At 38.3% G+C, this 23,872-nt stretch overlaps 1 protein-coding gene across 5 annotated transcripts in view; it reads left to right on the plus strand.

The window, feature by feature from the left end:
- The window catches only part of SPAST (spastin), a 37,218-nt gene extending 15,659 nt beyond the window's left edge, over positions 1 to 21,559 (plus strand). For all 5 annotated transcript variants that reach the window (XM_083832584.1, XM_083832583.1, XM_083832582.1 and 2 more), the window contains 13 exons: positions 1,955 to 2,142; positions 2,959 to 3,092; positions 3,402 to 3,495; positions 6,412 to 6,486; positions 7,764 to 7,835; positions 9,060 to 9,135; positions 9,700 to 9,791; positions 10,468 to 10,547; positions 11,346 to 11,388; positions 12,077 to 12,156; positions 15,566 to 15,636; positions 16,463 to 16,503; positions 17,754 to 21,559. In XM_083832584.1, the coding sequence (XP_083688710.1) occupies positions 1,955 to 2,142; positions 2,959 to 3,092; positions 3,402 to 3,495; positions 6,412 to 6,486; positions 7,764 to 7,835; positions 9,060 to 9,135; positions 9,700 to 9,791; positions 10,468 to 10,547; positions 11,346 to 11,388; positions 12,077 to 12,156; positions 15,566 to 15,636; positions 16,463 to 16,503; positions 17,754 to 17,876 (1,169 nt within the window). In that variant the 3' untranslated portion in view covers positions 17,877 to 21,559. The remainder of the gene's footprint in view (positions 1 to 1,954; positions 2,143 to 2,958; positions 3,093 to 3,401; positions 3,496 to 6,411; positions 6,487 to 7,763; positions 7,836 to 9,059; positions 9,136 to 9,699; positions 9,792 to 10,467; positions 10,548 to 11,345; positions 11,389 to 12,076; positions 12,157 to 15,565; positions 15,637 to 16,462; positions 16,504 to 17,753) is intronic.
- The last annotated feature ends 2,313 nt before the right edge of the window (positions 21,560 to 23,872 follow it).

The raw sequence follows: 23,872 nt of genomic DNA on the forward strand, positions 1-23,872 counted from the left end.
CTAAAAATGACAATGTGTGCATGTATTGTTCCTAATAGGTGGGGAAAGTTCTGGAAAAGGGGGATAATTGAGCAACATGTTAGGGTGAAGGAGTTGAGAGAAGTTACTTTAGCTTCTTGAAGCCTTCCCATGTTGACTTCACACCAGCTGTGCAAATGAAACCTTAAAAAAGTGCCTTATTGTGATTAAATTGGACAAGTCAAAAGTAGCTAGGGTTTTTAATAGATTAATAAGCTGCGTTTTGAACTTGAGTTACTAAACATGCCTAATTTGAAGAGCTTTTGACTTGGAAATTACTGTGCAGGAACGGCTAAGTGAATTTATCAGCTCCAGATCTGTGAGATTTGGTCAGGTAGCTGCTTTTTGGCAGAAGTATCTTACAGGTGTGACGTTAATAGTTAACTGTATTCTTCAAGTTCCCTTGTGTTTTGCGTATTGATGCATCTGCATTGTTGATGATAACCCCTGCAGAGTTTCTTTAACTCTCCAAAGGGGTAGATTTGTGACTGAGGGAATGCTTTAGAAGATTGTTAGCCAAATAATCCATCACATGGACAACTGCAGACTGTAAGGATTTGCTCGTGGTAGTATATGACTTTATTTAAAGAGGCTGAAAACATGGTAATAATTCATTTGCCTTTCTACGGTAACTCTTTGAAGCATTCTTACTTGAATTTTTAAGCAACTGTCAAAGTGGTATGGCTTTCTACCTTAAAGTATTTTTCACTAAACTGCAATTTTGTAAACTAAAAATCCTTTGTAGATGTTAGTCACCTTAAAAATCAGAGTTCTTTGGCCAGTTGTTTAACAAGACCAATTGAGTTTCAGATTTTTAAAATTGCCTGGAAGAAACTTTTACCTAAAGTCAGTCTTGAGCTTCCTTACTTCTGATGCCATATTTCTCTATCTAATCGTAAGGTTCCTTAATACTTTTTAAAGGATATAAAATAAGTCAGTGTTTACGATTTTCACTGCAGACAACAGTACTGTACTGTACAGAGTCCAGTACTGTGTTCCCAGCACACAAAAAAGCAATCAGATGCTGCACTCAAATCATGAACAATTAGCCTGACCAGCCTGCCTGCTTGCTTCTTACCTCTCAGTGCTCTGCACTTGCCAGTTCTGAGCCAATGGACCTTATTTAATCATGTATCCCATGTGGAGGCTGTAGAAATCAGGCCATTTCATTTGCTCTAGACCAAAAATGGCCTTCTGTAGCTTGATCGCCTGTGGCCAGTACGCTGAATTACACGGCACCAGATGAAAGACCTTCCTGCTCCGTCACAGAGGTTGGAGCAAGTATGAATGGAACGAGTGATGTTTCAGTTCAGTGGTATAATATCATAAAACTTTATGTGAAGTATAGGAAGGGAAGCTGTCCATTCAAGTTTACTTCTTGAGATTGCTGAAGTGAAGCAAAATTGTAAGCAAAAGCTTTTAGTAGTTGCTTCCAGGTATAGCTATTTTAATTTTCCCAATTTCAAGTTCCACAGTAAAGCTTGTGTGTGTGAAAGGTGCTAGACAGTGTTAGCTAGTGCCTAAAGTAACTAGCCTGCTAACATCACTTAAGGACAAATACTCTGAATCTCAAACAGCTTGAAATTTGCTCTTTTATTATAATGATTGTTTATAGAAATTCTGGGGAAGAAAAATCTTATGGCTGGTGTTCTAATGACTTCTGTCTTAAGAAATAGACGCTGTTCTTGCCTTGCTACACAACTTGGGTGTCCCCAGGTTTTGTAAGCTGGGTTTTGAGAGCTCCTAAAAACAAAACAAAAAAAAACTTTAGCAGGAAGCTACAGTTAATATATCCTTGAAAGGACTAAACCTCTTTAAAAACTTGTGTTATTCTGGTGTGATACTGTACTATCTGTCAACAGCACTATCGTCAAGTTAGGATTGATGATGAAGGTACAAATGTTAAAAATGCTCTAACATATGGTTTTCTTTATAGAAAGTGGAGCAGTTCCAAAAAAGAAGGATCCCTTAACACACACAAGTAATTCCCTTCCACGTTCAAAAACTGTTGCAAAAACTGGATCCACGGGCCTTTCAGGTCACCACAGAACACCTAGCTACAGTGGGATATCAACTGCTTCTGTGTCTAGACCAGCAGCAAACCCTACAACTTCAACTCACAAGGTATGGTGACAATAGATAGAGCAATATATATGGGGGAAGTAGATGTAAAATCAAGAAAAAAAACTGCATTTATTGCCTTTGTGGCAGCATTGTAGTGGTGTGATAGCAACAAGATCTTAAGGAAAAACAAATGACAAAAACCACCACATAAACTAAAACCCTGAATTTTTGGACAAGCCTCTTGAACTAGGCTGCACAGTGGATTTTAGAAATCAGGGGTATTGGGTGGCCAGATGGGCAAGTAGAGTTGAGTTGTAATGACAGTAGAAGTGTTAATACTTTGTTTTGAAAATCGAGTGCGAAGCTGAGGAAAACTGAGCTGGGATAAAAATAAATGTTACTCTCAGTACATAGAAGATGGAGGGGAAGGAGGAAGGAATCTCTTGGTCCAGAACTATAGACTTTTTCCCCACATGTTCCTTCTCCAAAACATGCATGCCTAGGTTGTACTGCAACCATATAGAAAAGTAAATTTTATTTAAATTATGGTTGAAATTCAAAAGTAAATTCTGTACTAGTAAGAGAAAAATGCTTTAGTTCTTTTTTTTAGTTCTTTTTTAGTTCCTATTTGTTTCCTTTTCCTCCTTATTTTCCCACCCTGTCCTACCCCTACAGTAACGTAGAACAAAGAGTAGAATGTGCAGACAAGAACATAAATGTGGTTACATGTTATTGTTTCTATAACATGATGGCTTTTAAGTGGCCTGCTGTCAAAGTATTGCAGCAGTAGAAATTCTTATTTGTAGATATTTAGCATCTGAAACAGTATGCTTAAAAAGTATTTAGTTGTTTTTTTTTCATTTTTCTCCCCCCAAGGCTGTTCCTAAAAATAGCAGAGCAAATAAGCCTTCTACTCCTACCACTGCTGCTCGAAAAAAGAAAGATATGAAGATATTTAGAAATGTGGACAGTAATCTTGCCAATCTTATCCTGAATGAAATTGTTGATAGGTAAGTCTGAAGATCAGTAGTCTTTTCAGAGCAGAAAGCCAGTTTTTCATTCAACAAAATCTTGGTGCTCTTGAAATGAAAAATTGTCCTTCTTGTTTGTTTTTGTTGGTTTTTGTTTTGGTTTGTTACCTTGTAAAGTGAATGAAAATTAACATATGAAATGCTTCTCTTTTTAAATGCATAGCAGTATAAGTTGTAGATTTCCTCAAAACAGTTCTTTATAAATTGTCAAATACATTAAATTAGTCAGCTGCAGCTGAAAAAGAGTATCTCATTGTTAGACTAATTAGTATTCCATTTCTTTGTTAGTGGGCCAGCTGTCAAATTTGATGATATCGCAGGGCAGGATCTGGCTAAACAAGCCTTGCAAGAAATTGTTATCCTTCCTTCTCTTAGACCTGAGGTAAGCAACTTGGTATTGTTATCACTCTGGCAGAATCAATGAAATTTATTGTTTTAACACACAAAGTGGTGATTCTGTTACACTATCTTTGCTGGTTATGATTGTTATCTATAGTCAGTGTAGGAGAAAGTGACTGAGGCAGCGGCTTCAACACTCACTGCTCCAAACAAACAACCAACAACAAACAAAAAAAACACCCTGAAAACTGGTGAAGCTGACTGTTCCAGATAACTATACCTGGTATGTGGAAATAGCTGTGTGTGGAAATGTAGAGGACGAAGCCCAGAATTGGAAGAGGGAAACATAGGAGATTGCATAGGTAACTTACGTCATGACATTATCTGATTTGGAAAATATTAATTTTTTATTGTGGTCAGTTCTCTGGATATTCTGAACAGCCTATTCATAGCAGGAAAGGACGCAAGCAAGTATAGCAGTGAACAAGTATATTGAGGAATACAACATCTGAGGGCAGATTTGCTTTTTACTTGGCTGAGTGGAAATTAGTTATTTAGGCTTTTGATTAATTTACTGTAGGTGGTACCCCAATTACTTTGACTACTGGGATTGAGGTCTGGCCTATATTGCATTGGAATTCTGAGCTTTTTTTGTGTGAAGTTAGTGATTTTCTATAGTTGCTGCACTTGCTAGGAACTCTTGCAGAGAGTGCATGCAGTGCTTTACTGCAGTGCTGATTATTCAAGTGAAATTGCCGTTTGTTCTTTGTTTGTTTCTGGGGACTCTTCTGTGACATTGGCTGGTGACTGGAGTTGCTCTCTGGTCTTCCTGTTTCCTGTAATACAGTTTCTGGATTTGAAGTGTGGTGGGGAAGAAACATAAAGCTGGCATTGCATCAGAGGAATACCAGACCTGTGGGAAAAAAGCTTTGGCATTAAATATGCATGCTCAGGTGTTCCCACACAGAAGGCAAATGTCATAATACCGTCTCTGTTATTACAGTGCTTTAGTATGTAAAGTTGGTTGTCCAGTAATGCCGGTACAATGAGCTGGGTGGGAAGGACTTTGAAATGTGAGCCTTGGAATCGTTATGACTCTTTCAATAATAGTTGACGTTTTCAGTAAGATCTTTTTCATAATACTGTAGTTAGCAGGGGATCTGATGTTGGTGTAGGTTGAGATATAACAAGGACAGAGAATCCTATGAATTCTTAAACTTTATTCCCTGGAGGAAAAAAGGCTTTTTTCTTCTTGTAAGTAAATATGGTAAATGTGGCAACTATAGGGGGGTTATTTAATCAACTAAATAGTACTTTAGTTATAACCTCAACATTCTCGTTGAAACAAACCGATTAACAGTATTTTTGTGGGAGAGCAAAAGTTGAGGTGAATGAAAACACTGGCTAGAGATGTGATGGCAACCATTTCAGCGATAAGATGCCAATAAAACAGTAGCAATTAGTTCAGCACCATATTTAATGTTAGTCTATTAGTAAAAACTTTAAAAGCTTGGTGTGTCTCAGTGATAAATAGCAGTTGTAGCTTAACTGTATAAGATAAAGGTGAGAGAGTTTTAAATTTGGTCTGGAATACCTGAAAAGGGTAGAACTCTGAAAGAACAATTCCTAATAAAAAGAGTGAGGCAGGGGGTGCACGTAGTGGCGTGCAGCATGGAAAGCAGAAATACGGAGTCATCCAGATGAAAGCGCTCAATAAATTGGTGGTGCAGGTGGTATGTATTAGTTATCCAGCGTGTTCCTGCGCCCTGTTTTTAGGGATCAAGCACAACAAGCGATGCTGTTTATAATGAAATAATAGAGAAAATCCATGTTGGTTGGCCATGTTATAGAAACACTACATTGTTAGTGGAACCATTTCTGATGTTGGATAATGAGGAAAGGAGTGTCTGTTGCCAGTGGACTTCAGACATGGTGTATATATAAGTGCCTTTGTACTGTCTGTTCCAGTTGTTTGTTGGAATTATTGGAAGCTAGACTGGAGGAGTGAGTGTGAGGCCAAAAATGGAACTCTGAAACCCTTGAAAGTGGTAAAACAGGCTACAGAAATAACCAGAAGAGATGCATTGTGTGAGAAAGTGTGTAATTGCTTTCTGTGATGGTAGGTATGATAGGTGCAATTTTGTAGCGTAGGAAAGATTAATCCAGTGCAAAGTGGGAGCGAGGAGATTATCAGTGGAATTTGGAGGGAGTAGGTGGTGGTGAAGTAATATTTTAAATACCTTCAGGTTAAGGCGTTGAGTCTTCAAGTTCTTCATTAAAAAAATAAAAAAAAAGATGAAGTGGTTCTTCTATATGGAGTTAATAGGAACGTGGCTTTTACCCTCCTACTACACAACTGCACATGCACACTGCCTCACATTTTTACATGGAATTTGTTGCTTTAACTTGACAGGCTGGTCTTGAGGAATATATTACTGCCTTTTAAGCTCCTTTCACAGTGTGTCCGTGCACAGAATGATCATGGTGTAACTTAACTGTTGTGTGAGAAATGATAGGTACCTGCATTAGGGCAAGTTAGTAATAAAATGTAGAAATTATCTAAAAATCCATACAGCTGTAGAACTGTTGCTATTGTTGCCAGTGTAAGCCATTCCTTAATCTTTAGTCACTTTCTTATAAAGGTATATCAGCATTTCTTAGTGTCATCCCCCACCCAAGATTGGATGCAACAATCATCACTGTTGTTAAAGCAGAATTGTGATTCTAGGATTTAAGCTAATTGGAGACTGTTAATGTTGGTAAGGCTTAGAAACAGATTTTAGGATTTCCTTTGGTATTTAATAAAACTCAGATTTTTTTCACAGTTTTACAAAAAATGTATTAAAAATTATCGTCATGAGTTCTCCATGTAGTGATCTAGCCAAGTGTGTATATATTTATGGTAAGTTTCTAGCACTTCAGCTCTTCCAAGGTAATTTATGATGATGTATTTTTCAAGTTATTTACAGGACTTAGAGCTCCTGCACGTGGATTGTTGCTGTTTGGCCCACCAGGAAATGGGAAGACAATGTTGGTGAGAAAACTTTACTGCATGCATGAATTGGTGGGCTTAAAATGTAACCGTGTGGGGTGGCTTTTAGTTTTCCTGCACTTACGTTTTTCCAAGTAACCTTTATGCTGCATAATTTTGAACTACTCTTAAAGTAGCATCTTTTATGGAAGAAGTTAGATAAATTGTGTTTTAACTGGGAAGCTTGTTGGTGTTACATCTGTACATTGCACTGTGAATGCTGTTAGAACTTCTAGTGGAGCTCTTCGAACTGTGTGTGTGGAAGAAATGTAACGTCTAAATTTCATTTTCAGAGAGAATGAAAGTAACATGGTTAATTGTTTGTATAAAGCAGCACTTAAAAATAGCCTGCTCTCCACTAAAACCTAGTAGAAATGTGAGTATTTTTTGGAACTGGGGAGAGAGCACAGTAGCAAGAAAGGAGTTGTCTGCCTTCCACACCGCTGCGTGAAAAATGCAAGTGCTGGAGAACTGCCTGGCTCCTTCTTGTTTTACAGCCTGACGTGCAGGGTTGAGGGAGCTGGAGTGAAATGGCTGTGCAGCAGCCAGGGAACATTGTGTGTCCTGGTGCAGCTGAGCTGGGCGCATCCTCCCACATCACGTGGCGAGCTGCAGCTGCACGCTGCCTTTGCTGAAGCTGGATCAGCTCTGAAGCACATGAGCAGGAATGCTGAGCGGCTCACTTAGGCTCTTCTGTTAGGTTTACCTATTGGAACACAATTGCTAATAAGTTCAAAACAAACAATCAAAACCTACCACCCTCACCCCACCCCTGCCAAAAAATCCCTGTATAACCAGGGAATCATAACTTCTTGAAGCTGTCAGGGAAAAGGTAATGCATTCTGGCTGAACTGATTCTTTTTCCTAGCTTTCCTCTGAAAGCAGTTTCTGTATAGATGGGATGATGAGGAAAAAAAATAAGGTGGCTTAATTCAACTGCTACCCTAAATTACCACCCTAAATGAGTTAAAACTGTTTTCAGTGCCTTCTCACGATACACTGAAAGAAGCTGGAGACTGATATTCTTCAGTAAGCACGTTGTAGTTGGCTGTGGAGATGATGTGATTAGAGAAGTGTAAGGGAGTCTGGAAAATTCTATAGTGGTTCAGCTGCTTATCTATTCCTATTTGTAAGTGGCCTGTACAGAAGTTCTGTGAAGCACCTACAACGTATTCCCTCTGAAGGAACAGGGGTTTTCAAATCACTATTAAGAATATCAGTGAGAGCTACAGAGGTATCTTCAATTTGATGTTTTAAAAAGTACTTTTTTTATGTCCTAGGCCAAAGCGGTTGCTGCAGAATCCAATGCCACTTTCTTCAATATAAGTGCAGCAAGCCTAACTTCAAAATATGTAAGTAACGTCTGTAAATTATATTCATCTGAAAACACGTGCTATAGTTGGGGCTTAAGAAGGCCAGGACTTCTGACAAGTCTTTGATGAACTGGCTGCCTATAGTGAATATACAGTCTTTAGAGAAATGACTTTTAGAGAAATGACGAGAAGGACCTGGGAGTACTGGTTGATAGTTGGCTGAATATGAGCCAGCAGTGTGCTCAGGTGGCCAAGAAGGCCAACAGCATCCTGGCCTGTATAAGAAGCAGCGTGGCCAGCAGGTCTAGGGAAGTGATTGTGCCCCTGTACTCGGCTCTGGTGAGGCCGCACCTCGAGTACTGTGTTCAGTTTTGGGCCCCTCGCTACAAGAAGGACATGGAGGTGCTCGAGCGAGTCCAGAGAAGGGCGACCAAGCTGGTGAGGGGTCTGGAGAACAAGTCTTACGAGGAGCGGCTGAGGGAGCTGGGCTTGTTCAGCCTGGAGAAGAGGAGGCTCAGGGGAGACCTCATCGCTCTCTACAGTTACCTTAAAGGAGGCTGTAGAGAGGTGGGGGTTGGTCTGTTCTCCCACGTGCCTGGTGACAGGACGAGGGGGAATGGGCGAAAGTTGCGACAGGGGAGTTTTAGGTTGGATGTTAGGAAGAACTTCTTTACCGAAAGGGTTATTAAGCATTGGAACGGGCTGCCCAGGGAGGTGGTGGAGTCACCATCCCTGGAGGTCTTTAAAAGACGTTTAGATGTAGAGCTTAGGGATATGGTTTAGTGGAGTACTTAGTGTTAGGTCGGAGGTTGGACTCGATGATCTTGAGGTCTCTTCCAACCTAGAAATCTGTGATACTGTGATACTGTGACTTGTGAAGTAAAAATAGTGGTTTGTGCTTGTGATAACTCAGTGTCAAAGGCTTTTTTTTGCAGTTCAGGATAATACTGGCTGTGATATGGAGGAGTGGATGTTGTTTTTTTTCTTCTCTTTTAAGAAAATAAAGGTCCAAGATCTCTCAGGATTTAGGTACGAAAACCGCTTGATGTCCCAATTGGAATCATAAGTGAAGTTGTAATATTTAAGACCAAAAAAAAAGTGTATATAACATAACACTCAGCTACTGGTAATCTAGCTGAGCATGTACCAATGGGTTAAGTGTGTTTGTTTTGTCAGCATTTTTTTCTGGAAGCCCTTGTGTTAGGGGTCTTGTAATAAATGCTTTCTAAACTCCTTCCAAAAAACAGTTTATTGTTGTTTCAGGTGGGTGAAGGCGAGAAACTGGTGCGTGCCCTATTTGCAGTGGCAAGAGAACTTCAGCCTTCTATAATTTTTATTGGTAAGACCTTAAATGCTGTTGACCTTTGTGTACTTTCTTAAACATTTTGATGACTTAAGTTTGAATTACCAGGTAAACTACTTGGGGTAATTCTGCAGTGTAAAGGAAATGTCTCGGTTATGATCTGCTGGCTAATCAGTTCCAATAGAACATGTTAGATTGCTACTATTTTAGTGCTGATAGGGGAAAAAATAGCATCAAAAACACACAGCCTTTACTACCTTTACAGAACAAGATCATTTTAATGTTAAACGTCAAACATAAAAATAGGCTTTGCTTGTCCTGAGTTACAGTTTATTATCCAGTAGGATTTTTTTATCTGATCTGTGGTTTATATTGCATATTTAAATGACAACACATAGTGGCATGGTAAATCTAGTCAGAAAATCAGACAAGCTTTTAATGTCTGCTTATATATTAGAGATAGAAGATGTCTGTCTCCTACAGAAAAAAAGATTTGATCTTTCTTGCTGGAGCCCTATATTAGTAAAAGAACTTAAAGAGCTATGGAGATTTCAGTGTTGTATGCATAACTAAGATGTATTTCTTCTGTTGTTTTTTTAGATGAAGTTGATAGCCTTCTGTGTGAAAGACGAGAAGGTGAACATGATGCCAGTAGGCGTCTAAAAACAGAATTTTTAATAGAATTCGATGGCGTAAGTATCTAGTCCTAGCTATTGCTTGATTTAGCAGAATTGGCTAACGTAGTAGATGCCAGTACAGGTTGCAGATGAAGCACACACCCTTGGTTGGCAAGCTTTTTTTTTTTGCTGTTAATTTTTTGCCTGCGTACTACAATGTTCTGGGAAATTTAGTCTGAGTTGAAAGGTAGTAGACAGTAATCTGGAGCTGAAATGATGGGTTGAACAGAGAAAAGAGAAGAAAGGATAACAAATGGCAATAATAAAGGAGCTTTGAGAGCAAATGATTTTACAGAGCAAGAAGGACACTTGGGAGCGTTAGGCAGAGGTGAATCTTTGTCTGCAATGGCATGCTTCTTTTTGGCAAATAAAAGAGAATTAAATGAGTTTTAAGTAGTATCCTTTTCTTTCTTAAGTTTCGTAAATGTGCACTTTGTTAAGGGGTAAGGTGAGACTTAAGGGACGATGATTTCAGACAGACTAGTTCAGATCAATGGTATACACAATTTTTTAATAAATTTTTTAATAAATTTTTACTTTTTAATTAGTATGACCTTAAAATACTCTTTATGTAAAAGCCAAGTTAACTGCCTTTAAAAACAAACAGTAAAATCCCATCAGTGCACTGAATGCGTAACAAGTCTCTATATGATGTGAACTGAAAGCTGTCTTGCCTTTCTATGTTCCATAGGTGCAGTCTTCCGGAGAGGACAGAATACTTGTGATGGGAGCAACAAACAGGCCACAGGAGCTTGATGATGCTGTTCTCAGGTATCAAAATGTCTGTTCTCTTCTTTGAGTACGATCATATGATGCTTATTTATGAACAGCAGGTTTTGATGTTTAGTGTCCTGGTTGTTTTAAGTTTTGGACTAATTAGGCAAAATTGTTTGGCAAAAGAAAATTATTTACCTTCTCAAAGAGGTGCTTGCCTCTTCTCTTTTGGGATACATCTGCAAACGTATGGCAGTCTTGCTGTTGTCTAACGCAGCAGTGTCTGTTGAGACCAAGTCAGCATTTTCTAACTTTCTTGTGTCTTACATACTGCTTCTTTTATTTTTGGAACTTAATGCCAGGCTGAAGGAAGAAATTTGATGAATGAAATCTAGTATTTCTTACGTGCAAATATTGGACTTCTGATATCACTTGTGGTTGAAGATCTTGATGTAGATTTGCCTTAGGACTTTTTTTTGCTGCAAATTCTCATATTTGCTTCTCTCTTCATTCTTGATTGAGGAAAATAGGCATTGCACCACTGTCTGAACAAATGAATTGTATTTTTAATAATTCAAAAGACCTCCTGTGGGGAGATGCTTCATTTTTTTGCCAGTAGTCAGTGATATATTTACCTTTAGATTGTTTTCTCTTTGGAAGGAGTTTCATGACTTCAAGAAGAGTAAGGTGACACCAGCAGCTCATGCATGCTATTTGTTTGTTTTAATTTGTAGTTCCACTCTCTAGAATTAGATTATGTAAGTGAAATTGACATATCTATCAAACCAAATGCTAGATCTGTATGCACCACAAAACTATAAAAGTGTATGTATTTATATATGTCTTTTTTCCTAGACGATTCACTAAACGGGTATATGTATCTTTACCAAATGAGGAAGTAAGTATTGGTTTCCATGTATTTTCTTCAATTTTAGATCAATTGTATTTGAAAGAAAAACAAAACAAACCCCAAAAAAGCATTTTGTAGATTATCCTTAACTTGCCCTAATGGATGATTATGCTTTTTTTTTTTTTTTATTTAGCTTCTGACCCAGCTTGGCCATATACACTGTGTTTTAATTCTGGCAACTACGTTAATCAGTTGCGTTTTCCTACCCTTGCTATTAGCAAATCTGGTAGTATCCTACTTAGCTAGTGCGGTGTTGCCTTACATACAGACAGGCATTGACAAGTCTGAAATATGGCATGCAGGAGCAGGTTTGGTTGGCTAGAGAACAGTGTTCACTGCAAAAGATGAAAGTAGCTTTATTAATATTTTTTAGTCGAACAGCAATTTAGGGCTTTTGATGAGGAATAAAACATTATTATTATTTAGTGCCTTTTTAGAGCAAGCATGACCCTTGTTCTCATTATTAACAAATCCCTATCTCTTCTGGAGAGAATCCCTATCTCCCTCTGGAGAGATTATCGTGTAGAGTCTAATCCACAAAAGCTCTATAGGCAAGTTTAAACCAGTGAAGCGCAAAAGCTAACCTGACAAACACGTAGTTTTGTTGTTGCAATTTTGTGTACCATGAAAATCAGTTTTACATATGATAAATCTATCTTTTTCGTTTTTTCTTCAGACAAGGTTGATTTTGCTAAGAAATCTTCTAAGCAAGCAAGGAAGTCCACTGACCCAAAAAGAGTTGGCACAACTAGCTAGGTAATAATTTTGTAACTATACTAAATGAATACTTATCTACTAAATTCGTTCAAACTGCTTTATTCATTCCAAATGTAACTGATGTTGATCATCCAAAAGTGATAAAACTTACTGTCAATGCATTAGATGTATTTTAGGAAGATTTCAGGCTGTAGGAAATTGTTTTCCTATACACTTATATACGTGTGTGCTTGTTTTTTCCCTGCACTACCTGGCTAGGCTTCTGTTGTTGAAACATGCTCATCTGTACTTCTCTTTCTGTGGAGATGAGAGGGAGATGCTTCTCTCCACTAATCCACCAGGCAGTCCAGCTCTCCTCCATGATGGAAAAAGGCAATACCGGTTTTGCATTGCTTATGCATTTCAAAAGCAGCTTTTCTTTGGTTGTCTGTTGCTGGGTTTATTAAAGATATTACCAACATAACAAAGCAAGCACTGGATAATTTTAGGTTCTTTTCAATTTCATATATGGTTGGAAAAATGCAAGTTAAATGCCTTTCCTATGACAAAGCTAAGTGTTTTGTTTTGTTTTTCATCATTAAGGTTGACACAGCAGTGTTGTTCTCCGTCTTCAGAAGTAAATGTAATGGGTGTGAAGGAAGCTAGACTAAAAGTACCTAAAGTGCCTTGGGCAGGAGGGAGTAAAAACTGAGTGTGAGTAGCCAAATATTCAAGTGGATGTACTTCAGTCTCTGTTTCTGTTTGTGGTAATACACAGGAGGCGAGTACACTCTTGGGTGTGGCATTGTCAGCCTCTTAATAATGTTACAGAAACTTGGCGTATAATCCACCTGAATAAGTACTCTAATTCAAGGATGTTAGCTCAGGCCATACTTAGGCTGCAGTGATAACTAGCTGGAGGAAGAAGGCAGTGATTTGTATTCTAACTGCAAACTTACGCACCAAATTACAAATGCAACTTAAGTACACTTCTTTTGGAAGTATTTAGACAGAAGACAAAAGTTGAGGGCCTTGTGTGTTCCATCTGTCATCTTTTTTTTCCACTTCAGAAGAAACTGAAATTTAACCTCCTTTATGATTCTGTGAACTTCCTTCTCTCCTCTGCAATTCTTTGTAAACTGTAACATTCAGTTATCTCCAGAAGACTCTTCTATGAAGTTTATCATAGAATATCCAAGTTTGGAAGAGACTCACGAGGATCATTAAGTCCAAATTCTGACCCCACACAGGACCCCCTAAGGGTTAACCCAAATGTGAGTGCTGTCCAAACACTTCCTGAACTCCAACAGGCTCAGTGCTGTGACCACGGCCCTGGGGAGCCTCTCCCAGTGCCCAACCACCCTCTGGGTGCAGAACCTTTCCCTAACACCCAGCCTGACCCTCCCCTGTCCCAGCCCCATGCTGTTCCCTTGGGTCCTGTCGCTGTCCCCAGAGAGCAGAGCTCAGCGCCTGCCCCTCCGCTCCCCTCAGTGAGGGAGCTGCAGGCCGCCATGAGGCCTCCCCTCAGCCTGCTCTGCTCTGGGCTGAGCAAACCAAGGGAACTCACTCATTCCTCAAATATCTTCCCCTCCAGACCCTTCACCATCTTTTTGGTGCCCTTTGGGCACATTCTAATTTCTTTATATCCTCATGTTGTGGAGCCCAAAACTGTGCACAGTACTTCAGGTGAGGCCGCACCAATGCAGAGTATAGTGGGACAATCACTTCTGTTGACTGGCTGGCTATACTGTGCTTATGCCCCAGGATACAGTTGGCCCTTTTGTCTTCAAGGGCACGCTGTTGATTTATATTAAATTTACCATCAACAAAAAACGCTGGGTCCCTTCCTGCAGGCCTGCACTCCACTTGTCCCCCAGCCTATACATACATCTAGGATTGCATCATCCCAGATGCAGAATCCAGGATTTGCTGGATTTTGTTAAAATTGTTATGCTCTAATTTAGGGTGATGTCTCTATAAGGCCTTCTGACCCTCAAGGGAATCAAGGGCTCCTCCTAATTTAGTATTGTCTGCAGACTTATTTAGTGCATGCTCAATTCCCGTGCCCAGGAGTTATTGACTGAATAGGCCAAGTTACTGATTTTAAAAAATAAAAATTGTGAACTGGCCCTGAAATTGAGCCCCAGGGAACCCCACTAGTGACTGGCCATCAACCTGATGGTACCATGTTTACTATAACTCTTGGAGCCCCACCTGTTGGCCAAGTTTTTGCCCATTGCGTCATGTAGTTGTATAGCTGTGTAACAGATGTTTTGTCCAGAAGGATACTGTGAGAGACTATCAAAAACTTGCTTGCTAAAACCCACCCAAACCCTATTCGCTGCTTTTCCTTCCACCCCTAGGTGGGTAACCGTCATAAAAGGATATTAAGTTAGGCTTGACTTTCCTTTAAGGAACCCATGTTGGTTTTGACCTCTTGGAATAGCCAGTCACTGCTATAAGTTGTGTGGTTTTTTCATTTTATTTTTTTTCTTTAGGTAACCCTTACTTCTTTTCACCTATATTAGCAGTATTTCTGGCTTCTCAGTTCAGTGGAGGGCTTTAATCTTTGAAGTATTTAAGGCTTCAACATGGGAATCAGTTGACGAGTTAGACTTAAGCTGTGAGAGAGACCTGTTTTCCTCGGTGTATACTGTAGGAGGCAGTTTTGGTTCTCTACTAAGATGCAGACTGCCAATTCTGAGAATTGCTTGCCAAGTACATTGAGAATATAGTCTATCTCTTGCTGAGTATTCAACGCTGGAAAAAGATCTTCCACCAGAAATAATGCTGTTTGTACTGTAGCTTGCTAAGCAACAAGGTGCTGCCTTTAAGACTTGTGGTTACTCTGCTGAATTAATAGAATGTTTTCTTCTCTGACATCTACTAGTCAGCTCCTGCTGTTGCTTTCCATAAAAGGCATATTGTGAAATATCACTTTCAAACCCAAACACTGCTTTTACCCTTTGTATGGCTCCAGTGTCAACCAGAAGTTTTATTCAGAAAACTGGTCACCTGATCAAATCATAATAAATGTGTGGTATTGGATTCTCGTGGTATTGGGTTCTCGTGGTATTGATTTACAGGACAGTTAATTTTTGGTTTTACACTCATCTGCAGCAAATCACGACAAACTGGTGGTAGGACATTCTTGTAACAGAAGTAGTAACATACTGGAGGTTAGTTTTCATCTGCACATCGAAGTTGGTTGCTCTTTTTGTTTTCCTTAACATATCATGCAGGACTTGAATATCTGTACCTAAATTTAATCTAGAAAAGACTTTTAAATATAGATCACCTAAGTTAAATGCACTTGTGGTTTATTAATGTGGTTTATTAAACTTGCAAAACCAACATTTAAATAGTATTTTTTTTTCTGATTAAGTAACATCTTAACCATGTGTAATTAAAATGTTTAAGCATTGAAAGCATTTTTTTTCCTTTCCCCCTACTTTTTGCTTTTACAAAGAATGACAGATGGATACTCTGGAAGTGATTTAACTGCATTAGCAAAGGATGCAGCGCTGGGTCCTATCCGAGGTAAGCTGCATGGCTTTATATTTAGGCTTTGCAAAAACTCAATGCCCTTGAAGACTTGGAAAATGTTTATTTAGAGTGGCTGGATTAACAATGTGTGCATTAAGGTACGCGGGCTTTACTTTGCTGGCAAATCACTTCACATGCAAGTCCATTTTGAGAAGAGACCGCATGATGTTTCTTCCACCTGTTCCTGGTTTCCAAATAAAACATTTTTTAAATGTTTTTGATGTCAACCTTGGCAATCCCACTTACGTCTTTTTTTCTTATGCCCTCGGAGCAAAAGGTGTGCTGTAATATGTTGATACCATAACAGTATTTCAAGTAGAAAACTGTAGAATGGTGAAGGATGCTAGAATGATTAGAACGCCCCCAACCCCTGTACTGTATATGGCAAGATGTAATCTTACGTGCCCTGCCTGATTTTATTTCTATATGCTTGGCTAATGGTAGTTTTCTGTTTCCTGAGAATTATGCATGTTTTGGGGTTGGAGAGGGTTGTAGATTTCCAGGAATAAAATGGTGGAGGGCAGCTGTTATATTTGGATGGTGTTCCTTGTACTTTCTGAGGAAGGAATTAGTTCTGCCCAACACCCTGTACTATATCTGCAATGAATCAGTGTGGGAGCAGCCTGGGTAGGAGTTGATAAATGGGGAGGAAGAAGAAGAGAAATGTCACATACGTTTCTGTACAGGAGGGTATGTTGAGACAGGGAGGTATAATTCTTAGCTGTGTTTTTTTTCAGGTTAAACTACTTTTATCATGCTTTAGCTCTCAAAAGTGCTGAGTTTTCCTATGAAACTGAATAGTCTTTCTTTATTTTTACAGAATTAAAACCAGAACAGGTGAAGAACATGTCTGCCAGTGAGGTATGCTATTCCGGCAGTTCTGTTTTCCCTTTTGAATGGAACGTACGCTCAGCAGGAATTTGTCATGTAGTCAAATAGTGATTGAGAAGAAAACTCTATGCTCAGATATCTGAGGCTCTTTGCATAGTTTTGGTTATCACACTTAGGAGTACGTCTTTCTGATAATAGACCTCTGCTATTCGTAGTTTCAGGTGACTGTCCTATCTTTCCCTCATACTGAATTGCAACTTCATGTTACCTATCAGATGATGTCAGAGGCCTGGCTTTCGTTTTCTTGGTGTTAATCCCTCAAAACCTTCCCGGAAGTATTAGGTCAAATTATTATTTTTTTCCATCTTTACATAATACAAATCATCTTAGGAATAACCTCTGAATGGTTTTAAAACAGATCTGTTTTTATCTATAAACATAAAGAAAAAAGAAGAAATTAGTCCTCTATATAAAATTTTCTTCTCAAAATGTATGTGGAAACCACAGTTATGTAGGGAAAACTATGAAAAACTTTTTCCTTGTTGCTTTCTATGTTTAGCCTTAGAGCATGGCTAAGGCTACAAAGAGATGAAAGGATTTGTTCCAGGAAGAGAACATCTATAATCTCTTTTTTGTGAATGCAAGTTTCCCTCCCATGGTTTGGAAACTCCAGTCCCAACAAAACCTGGAGGATCTTCACCAGTTGTAATGTTAATACTTGTTTAATGATGAGACTGCTCTTCCATACACTCTGCTCATCTCCCATCGTGTCTGGGCATAGCTTTATATGGGGCAATGTCTGCTCACAGTCATGTTCTCAGCAAACTGAAAGGCATGCGTTGTATCAAAGAGGGTGAGATAAGCAGGTTTACTTGGCTGACCACGTACTGTGGTCTGAATACAGTTGTGGTAACAGGGAAACCTTCGGTGCTTTTCTCTCCTGGTCTGCAGAGCTTTGCCACAAACACTTTAAAAAGTCCCGCATCCAACTACTCTTCTCTCAGTCCTGTGCCCTAATAGGCACTGACTTGCACCACCTAGTGGAATAGGAAGTAGTAACACAGCCTCATAGGCTATTAAGTTAACAGTCAGACATGACTACCAAATGTTACAATAAAACATTAAATGCTGATAATCTTAATTTACAAGAGACTCGTGTGTCAGATCAGATGAAGCATCCCTAGAACATTCTTTGTTAAAAGTGAATGCTGAATTACTTCTTGAATAAACTGAAGGGCATAAACCACTTGTGATCTGGAGGTCTTTCACTTTTCTTTTAGATGAGAAATATCAAATTATCAGATTTCACCGAGTCGTTGAAGAAGATAAAGCGCAGTTTGAGCCCTCAGACCCTGGAAGCATATATTCGCTGGAACAAGGACTTTGGAGATACCACAGTGTGAAACACTACTTGCTGTGAAACAAAGTGCTGCCTGAGGAGCAATTGGTACAGGCTACTGGAAAGCAAACAGTTTACAGGACTTTACAGATCTTTAAGTATCTGCATTAAAACTTGAGAGTAAGAAGAAATTATACAATGTGAAATGTGTTCATCAAAGCCTCCTTACCATTTAGTGAGGATTTACACACTGTAAGTAAGAGCACAATAGGACTTCGGATAAGATTCCTAGCAATCTGATCATAGTTTGAACAATAATATATGTATTTTGTTTCAGCTGGAGGGCTCTGATGATATTTATCATTGGATGACCTTTTCCTCATGTTCTGTGTGTTATCTTTGTTTTTAATTTTGCCATGACACATTAATGTCTGGCTTTCTTCCTGACAACTACTAATTTATGGTTGGATTTTTGTAAAGTTTGGCTGTTTTTGACTTTTTTTTACCCTTAATGTGCCAAATAAAACAATTTCCCTATGCAAAGAAGAACAACAGCACTGGGAGATTAAGATTATTAAAATGTAAAATGCAGCTGGTCTGTTATTATTTGTCTTTTTGTTTAGTTGTAATGTGACTGCATTGTTCACAGAACAGTTTTAAAAAAGACCTTTGATAGCAGAACAGCAAAAAAGCCTATAAAACCAGTTCAAACTGTTTTAAAAAAAAAAAGACTAAATAAAAATTAGACTAAGACATTCATTTACTGGCAGTATTTTCTCTTAACACATTTTGTAATGCTTCCATTGGTAGAATGTTAGCTTACGCTTATGGTGTACGACTTGAAGCCCAGCTGATGTCTGAGAGAGTAAGTGATGCTAATTGTCAAGTTTCAGAAACAACGTGTTTCTACTTTGTATTTTGGTCTGGTTATGATAATTGAAAGTAAAATTTCCATTGTGATAATTTTTTTAATCTACACATGTAAGCATTAAAACACAAGGCTACATGTTTAATACACGGCACACATTAATGTTTTTATAGCTTTCATATGTTTTGGATTATGTATTAAAGTATGAAACACTCGACTGATCTGCTTTTTTAAAAGAAACTGCATCTTTGTACAAATACTTGGTTTTTTATTATATAAATGACAAGCTTTTAGGAAAACACAAGTGATAGCCTTTAAATAGTGTAATAAAGGAAAACATCCTTGCCTTTACTTCTAAAGGCCTGACATCTTGTTTACAAATTCTGCATCAATTAAACACTGAGATGTTTGTAAGGCAGAATACTAGTTCCTTGTTAGAACAGTTTTAAAATTAAAAAAAAAAAAAAGACAACTCTCCAAACTTAGTGATGTTACAAAGTTGCATATTGTTTACAGTTGTTTTAACTAAATTGATTTATTTATTTTGTTTGCTCTTGATCTTAACAGGAAATTTTGTTCTTAGCTTTTCCTTATTTTTTTATTGGTAGGAGTAAGTCTTAAATATTTCTGGGACTACTCATCTGAAAAATTGACTATATATAATATATTTTATATATGTGAAAAAGACATAGCTGATGCAGTGCAAATATAGTAATACCAGCAGAGGACTCGGTGCTTACTGCGTGGTATTAGGTACAAAATAGCAGAAGCTGTATAAAACTTCTGAGACACACACATGCAATATGTTTGGGATTCTGTTTTTTGAACCAGAGATGCTTTTAACTTATTTGTTTTTAATGTAAGAGAAGATTGTGTTACACTAGTATGCCTTTTGAAATAGTCTAACCAAACCAATTCTAGCCTTCTAAGGGTGTGACTCTATAAAATGTATGTCTGGTGTAAATGGAATGTGATTTCTGTTCCCCTGATTCACCTTCCTGGAGAAGTAAGAAATGTTAAAAGATTTCAGTTTCTCAGATCTCATGTCTTGGTTGCTTTGCCTTAGTTCTGCCTTCAGTAGAGTATCTTTGTCTGAAATTCCTGGCTGATTTTATATGTATTTGTCATAGACTTCGTAGTACTAAATACAAATACTATTTTATTACCACCTGCCAAAAAGCTAAGCAAGGCCCGTAGTCTTCCCATTGATATAGTTTGTAAATTTTCATTGAGATCCTTTGCAAATGAGAACGTTTAACACCAGAAGTGTTACCTTCAGTGTTCTTAAATATTCATTATCAAACTCAATTTTCCTTCATTTAATTTTGAGGAATATACTGGTATTGATTTCAAATATGTGTGTGTTGGCATGTGATAGGTACCTGAAGAGTAGGGGCGGAACTTCCCATCTGCTAAAACACTAGCAGCATGCAGCAGGAAGGGTCTTAAGTCTGAGCTGCTACCTCAGAACGAAAAAAGACCGGCCCTTTTGCTCATTTGTATGACCAGATCGGGTCAGGAGTGTCTGTGTGATGTCGTTACTGCTTTTTGGTACCTATCCTGCCCCGATTGTTTCCTGCATAATGGCTGAACCTGAAGCTCTATGAATGACTTCTGTAATGCAGTAATAAGAACTTAATCTTGTTCTGCACCATCAATTTGCCCCACAGCTTGTCCATGGCCAAGTGCCATTTGGTTCATGAATCGCATGTACACTATTTTCTGAATAGTGTCTTTTAATAATAATTCTGTTCCCCTCAAGGTGTTACATCACATTTTCTGGTTTCTTGTGCTACATATACTAATTCCCAGCACAGTGATTTTCATCTGCGTGTTAGATTAACCGTGTATAAAGGATCTAAAAACAAAAAGCAAAAAAATCCACAAATCTATGGTATTTTTATATAGAACTTCACAACCATATTTGCCATAAAATCAGATTATGTTCTAATACAGAATTTCGAATTAGCATAGGATTAGCAGGACAGCAGCTTGGATGTTTTTAACCTTTATAAAGGGTAGGATTGCATTAACTCTCTAAACTATCTTTATTTTTTTTATTTTCCTGAACCTGCCCATTGCTAATGAATGAGTGACTTGACCTACTTCTTTGAGATGATTAGGAAGCAGCTTGTCTGGCCCTCTGTATGTGTTTTACTTAAGTTTAACAGCTACTGACTGGAGGGAAAGGGGAAAAAAAAAGTAGAACAAGCCCCTTGTTTTTTGACAACCTTGCTTACACCTCTTTGCCTGTTATTAAGCAGGAAGTGCCTGTCTTGTCCTTCTGCCTGTTGGTAACAGTGTCTGCTAAGGCAGCAGGTTACTGCTTCTGGTGGCAAAACAGTAGGGGGGGAAATTAAGCACTGTATGTATGCTCTTCCTTAAAATGAGAGTATCTCGTGTTATGATGTCCCGTTTATTAATGTTGACTCTTGTGGAGAGTACATGAAACTTGTACTGGTTTTCTTCATGTGGCTAAGAAAATAATATGGAACATTAAATATAAGCTGAAACCTTAAACTAGGATATTTATGCACATAGTCTCTTCTGTTCTCTTTCTTAGATTTATGGAGTTCAGTACATTAGGAAGAGGTTTCAGGGCAGAATGCCCATCTCTGACTACTTCAGAAAGTCAGTCACTAATACAGTTTTGTTGAATATGGCCCTGCAAATTGCTTTATGTAGATAACAGATGTGATAGCAACACTTGAAAACTGAGAAGAATGGAATCTCTGAATGGAGAAGGAAGTGCTTGTCACTGCACTAATTAGAGGCACTTGCTGATTTCACTGTCAGACTCTCTTGAATGTGATTAAAATGATGGTTTTTATGCATATGACTTCCTGTGACAATTAAACTTACCTTCTGGTGTAGAATAAGTTTTTGTTGTTGTTTTTGTTGTTGGTTTTTTTTTCCCAATCTAAACAAGCAGGTTTTAGCACCGGTTGGCACTGCTACAGAGTACGTTTTGTGAAATTTCAGTACAAGGCACCACTGGGAATACTGAAGCCAGATAAGTTGCCAAATTTAACCGAAATATCTGTTCTGCAACTGATATGGAAAGCACCATTCTATTTAGGACTTGCTTAATCATCTGTGGTGAAACTTCGTGCCCTAGATTCTTCTACTGCTTTCCTACCCAAGCCAGGGATAACGCGTAGTTGTGCCTAAGATAAGTTTAGCTTTTCTAATGCTTTAGTGATGCTTCTGCATGTGGCAGCTCCGGGAGATGGCAAGCACAGGCACTATTGTAGGTTACAGACCTTCACTCACTCATTCTGTAGCAGTCTTAGGCTCCTATATTTTTAGTATTGGGGTCCTCTACCAGCTATCAGAAATAGAATGAAATGTAACAGGCAGGTAGTGCATGCAAGAAGTTACCTTGGTCATGGTGCTAATTAGAGGCAGTTGCTGATTTCACTGTTAGATTCTCCTGAGCTGCTGTTCGGTGTTGAAGGATGTTTGTTCGGTGTTGAAGGATGTTGCTTCATCTACTTGAATTTCTATGCTTGGAATAACTGTTGGTCATCCTAAGAGATGACCAGTAGATTTTTTTCCCCCCTTTAAAGACTGTAACTACTGTTCAACAGGATGTGGAAGTAAACCGTAGCTTCCTGCAAAGACAGGATCATCTAAAGTAAAAGGAAATGTTTATTACGTTCTTACTCCTTCTCTTGTAAATTAACCGTTTCGGTGAAAACTGTGTAATTTGTCAATAACTACCTCCTGAGTTCAGCAATAATTGGCAAGGTAGGCACTCTTCCGAGGGTTAAAAAAAGGGTTAAACCCTCTGGGTCAAATCAGAATGCTTCAGTTTCTTCTTTTGATTTTCAAATTCTTGACATGATATCTGGTGATCAGTTGTAAGATTTTTTGTCTTCATAAGAAGCACTTTTAAAAGTCCTGTTTCGGAGGAGTGGCTTTGAGAAAAGAAGATCAACATTGTTTGTAGATGGTTAATACAGGTATATTCTTTTAGGATGCTAAAGGTGTAGCCTCTCAGATCTGCACGATGTTTATTATTTTCTGCCGTTAGAATTGGAAAATACTTTATCTAATACTTGAATACCTATCAAAGGCACCGGGAACACAGAAACTTCTTGCCACAATTCATTTTTTTTATTCATGTAAAAGGCTAGTTAGTGTTTTTCAGGAATCTTGATTAATCAGACAAAAACCAAGGTGGAGACAAAACAACTGCCCCCATTAAATACCATTGATGGACTCCAGTTTGGGATGGGGTTAACTCTTGTATTTTGTTGTTTTGAAGGACTTTTGCTTCAGAGTGTTCCTTTAAGAATGTTTTTGGAAATGTTAAACACCATTTTATTAATAAGTGATGTAAAAAAGCATGATGAGCAGTCACATAGCCTTAGCTTCACAATAAAATGTTGCATTTATCCTGTTCTTACTGTTTTCTTGTCTGTTTATCAGATAAATGTCCAAAACTAAGAGCCTTTTCATTAAATCTGAAGCCTATTAAATTACTGCTGTTTTTTAAAAAAATAAGGTGTTGTGTACCAGATGATGGAGCACTAAATACATCAATACCTCACTTAGTTTCTAAAGGATGTTTGCATTTAGTTTTAAGAATTGACTTACAAGTGCTACCTCTTAAATCTGTTGAGACTGAACACATGCTTCTCTTAGTCTTGCTAAATCAGAGTGGAAAACAGAAGCTTTCACATCAAAAGTAGTAATTTTGTGTGTATGTTACAGATATTCAGATAGACTTTCCTTCTTTTAGAGAAGATGCTAAAGTAAATGTAGTGAAGAACCACGAGGCTTAAACCAATATCCCTGTGGTTGCTACATTTGGATCTATGTGGATTATAGACTCGGTAGCATACCCTGATCTGAATGAAGTTCGCTAGACTCCGTAGAAGATAAATCTCTCATTACAGCCAAGCTCGTGTGAGACAGGAGTCCATGCCTATCATCGGATGCAGGTATCTTTCAGATGGACATCTCTTTATGTATTTTAACGCCTTAGGGTTGCCAGAAACTGTTTTTCGTTTTTCTCCACTCCTGCTATATTTCTGGAGATTTCCAAATAGTTGAATTTCCAAATAGTTTACGGACTAGTGAAATCCAACCTCTTTCCTACAAGGGGTGCACATTACTCAGGGACAGATAAGAGTTACACAACCTCCTCTAAGTCAGTTTTCTTTGTGTAATCATAACAGAGAAGA

Source organism: Anser anser, assembly GCF_964211835.1.
Source record: "Anser anser genome assembly, chromosome: 3".
NCBI lineage: Eukaryota > Metazoa > Chordata > Aves > Anseriformes > Anatidae > Anser > Anser anser.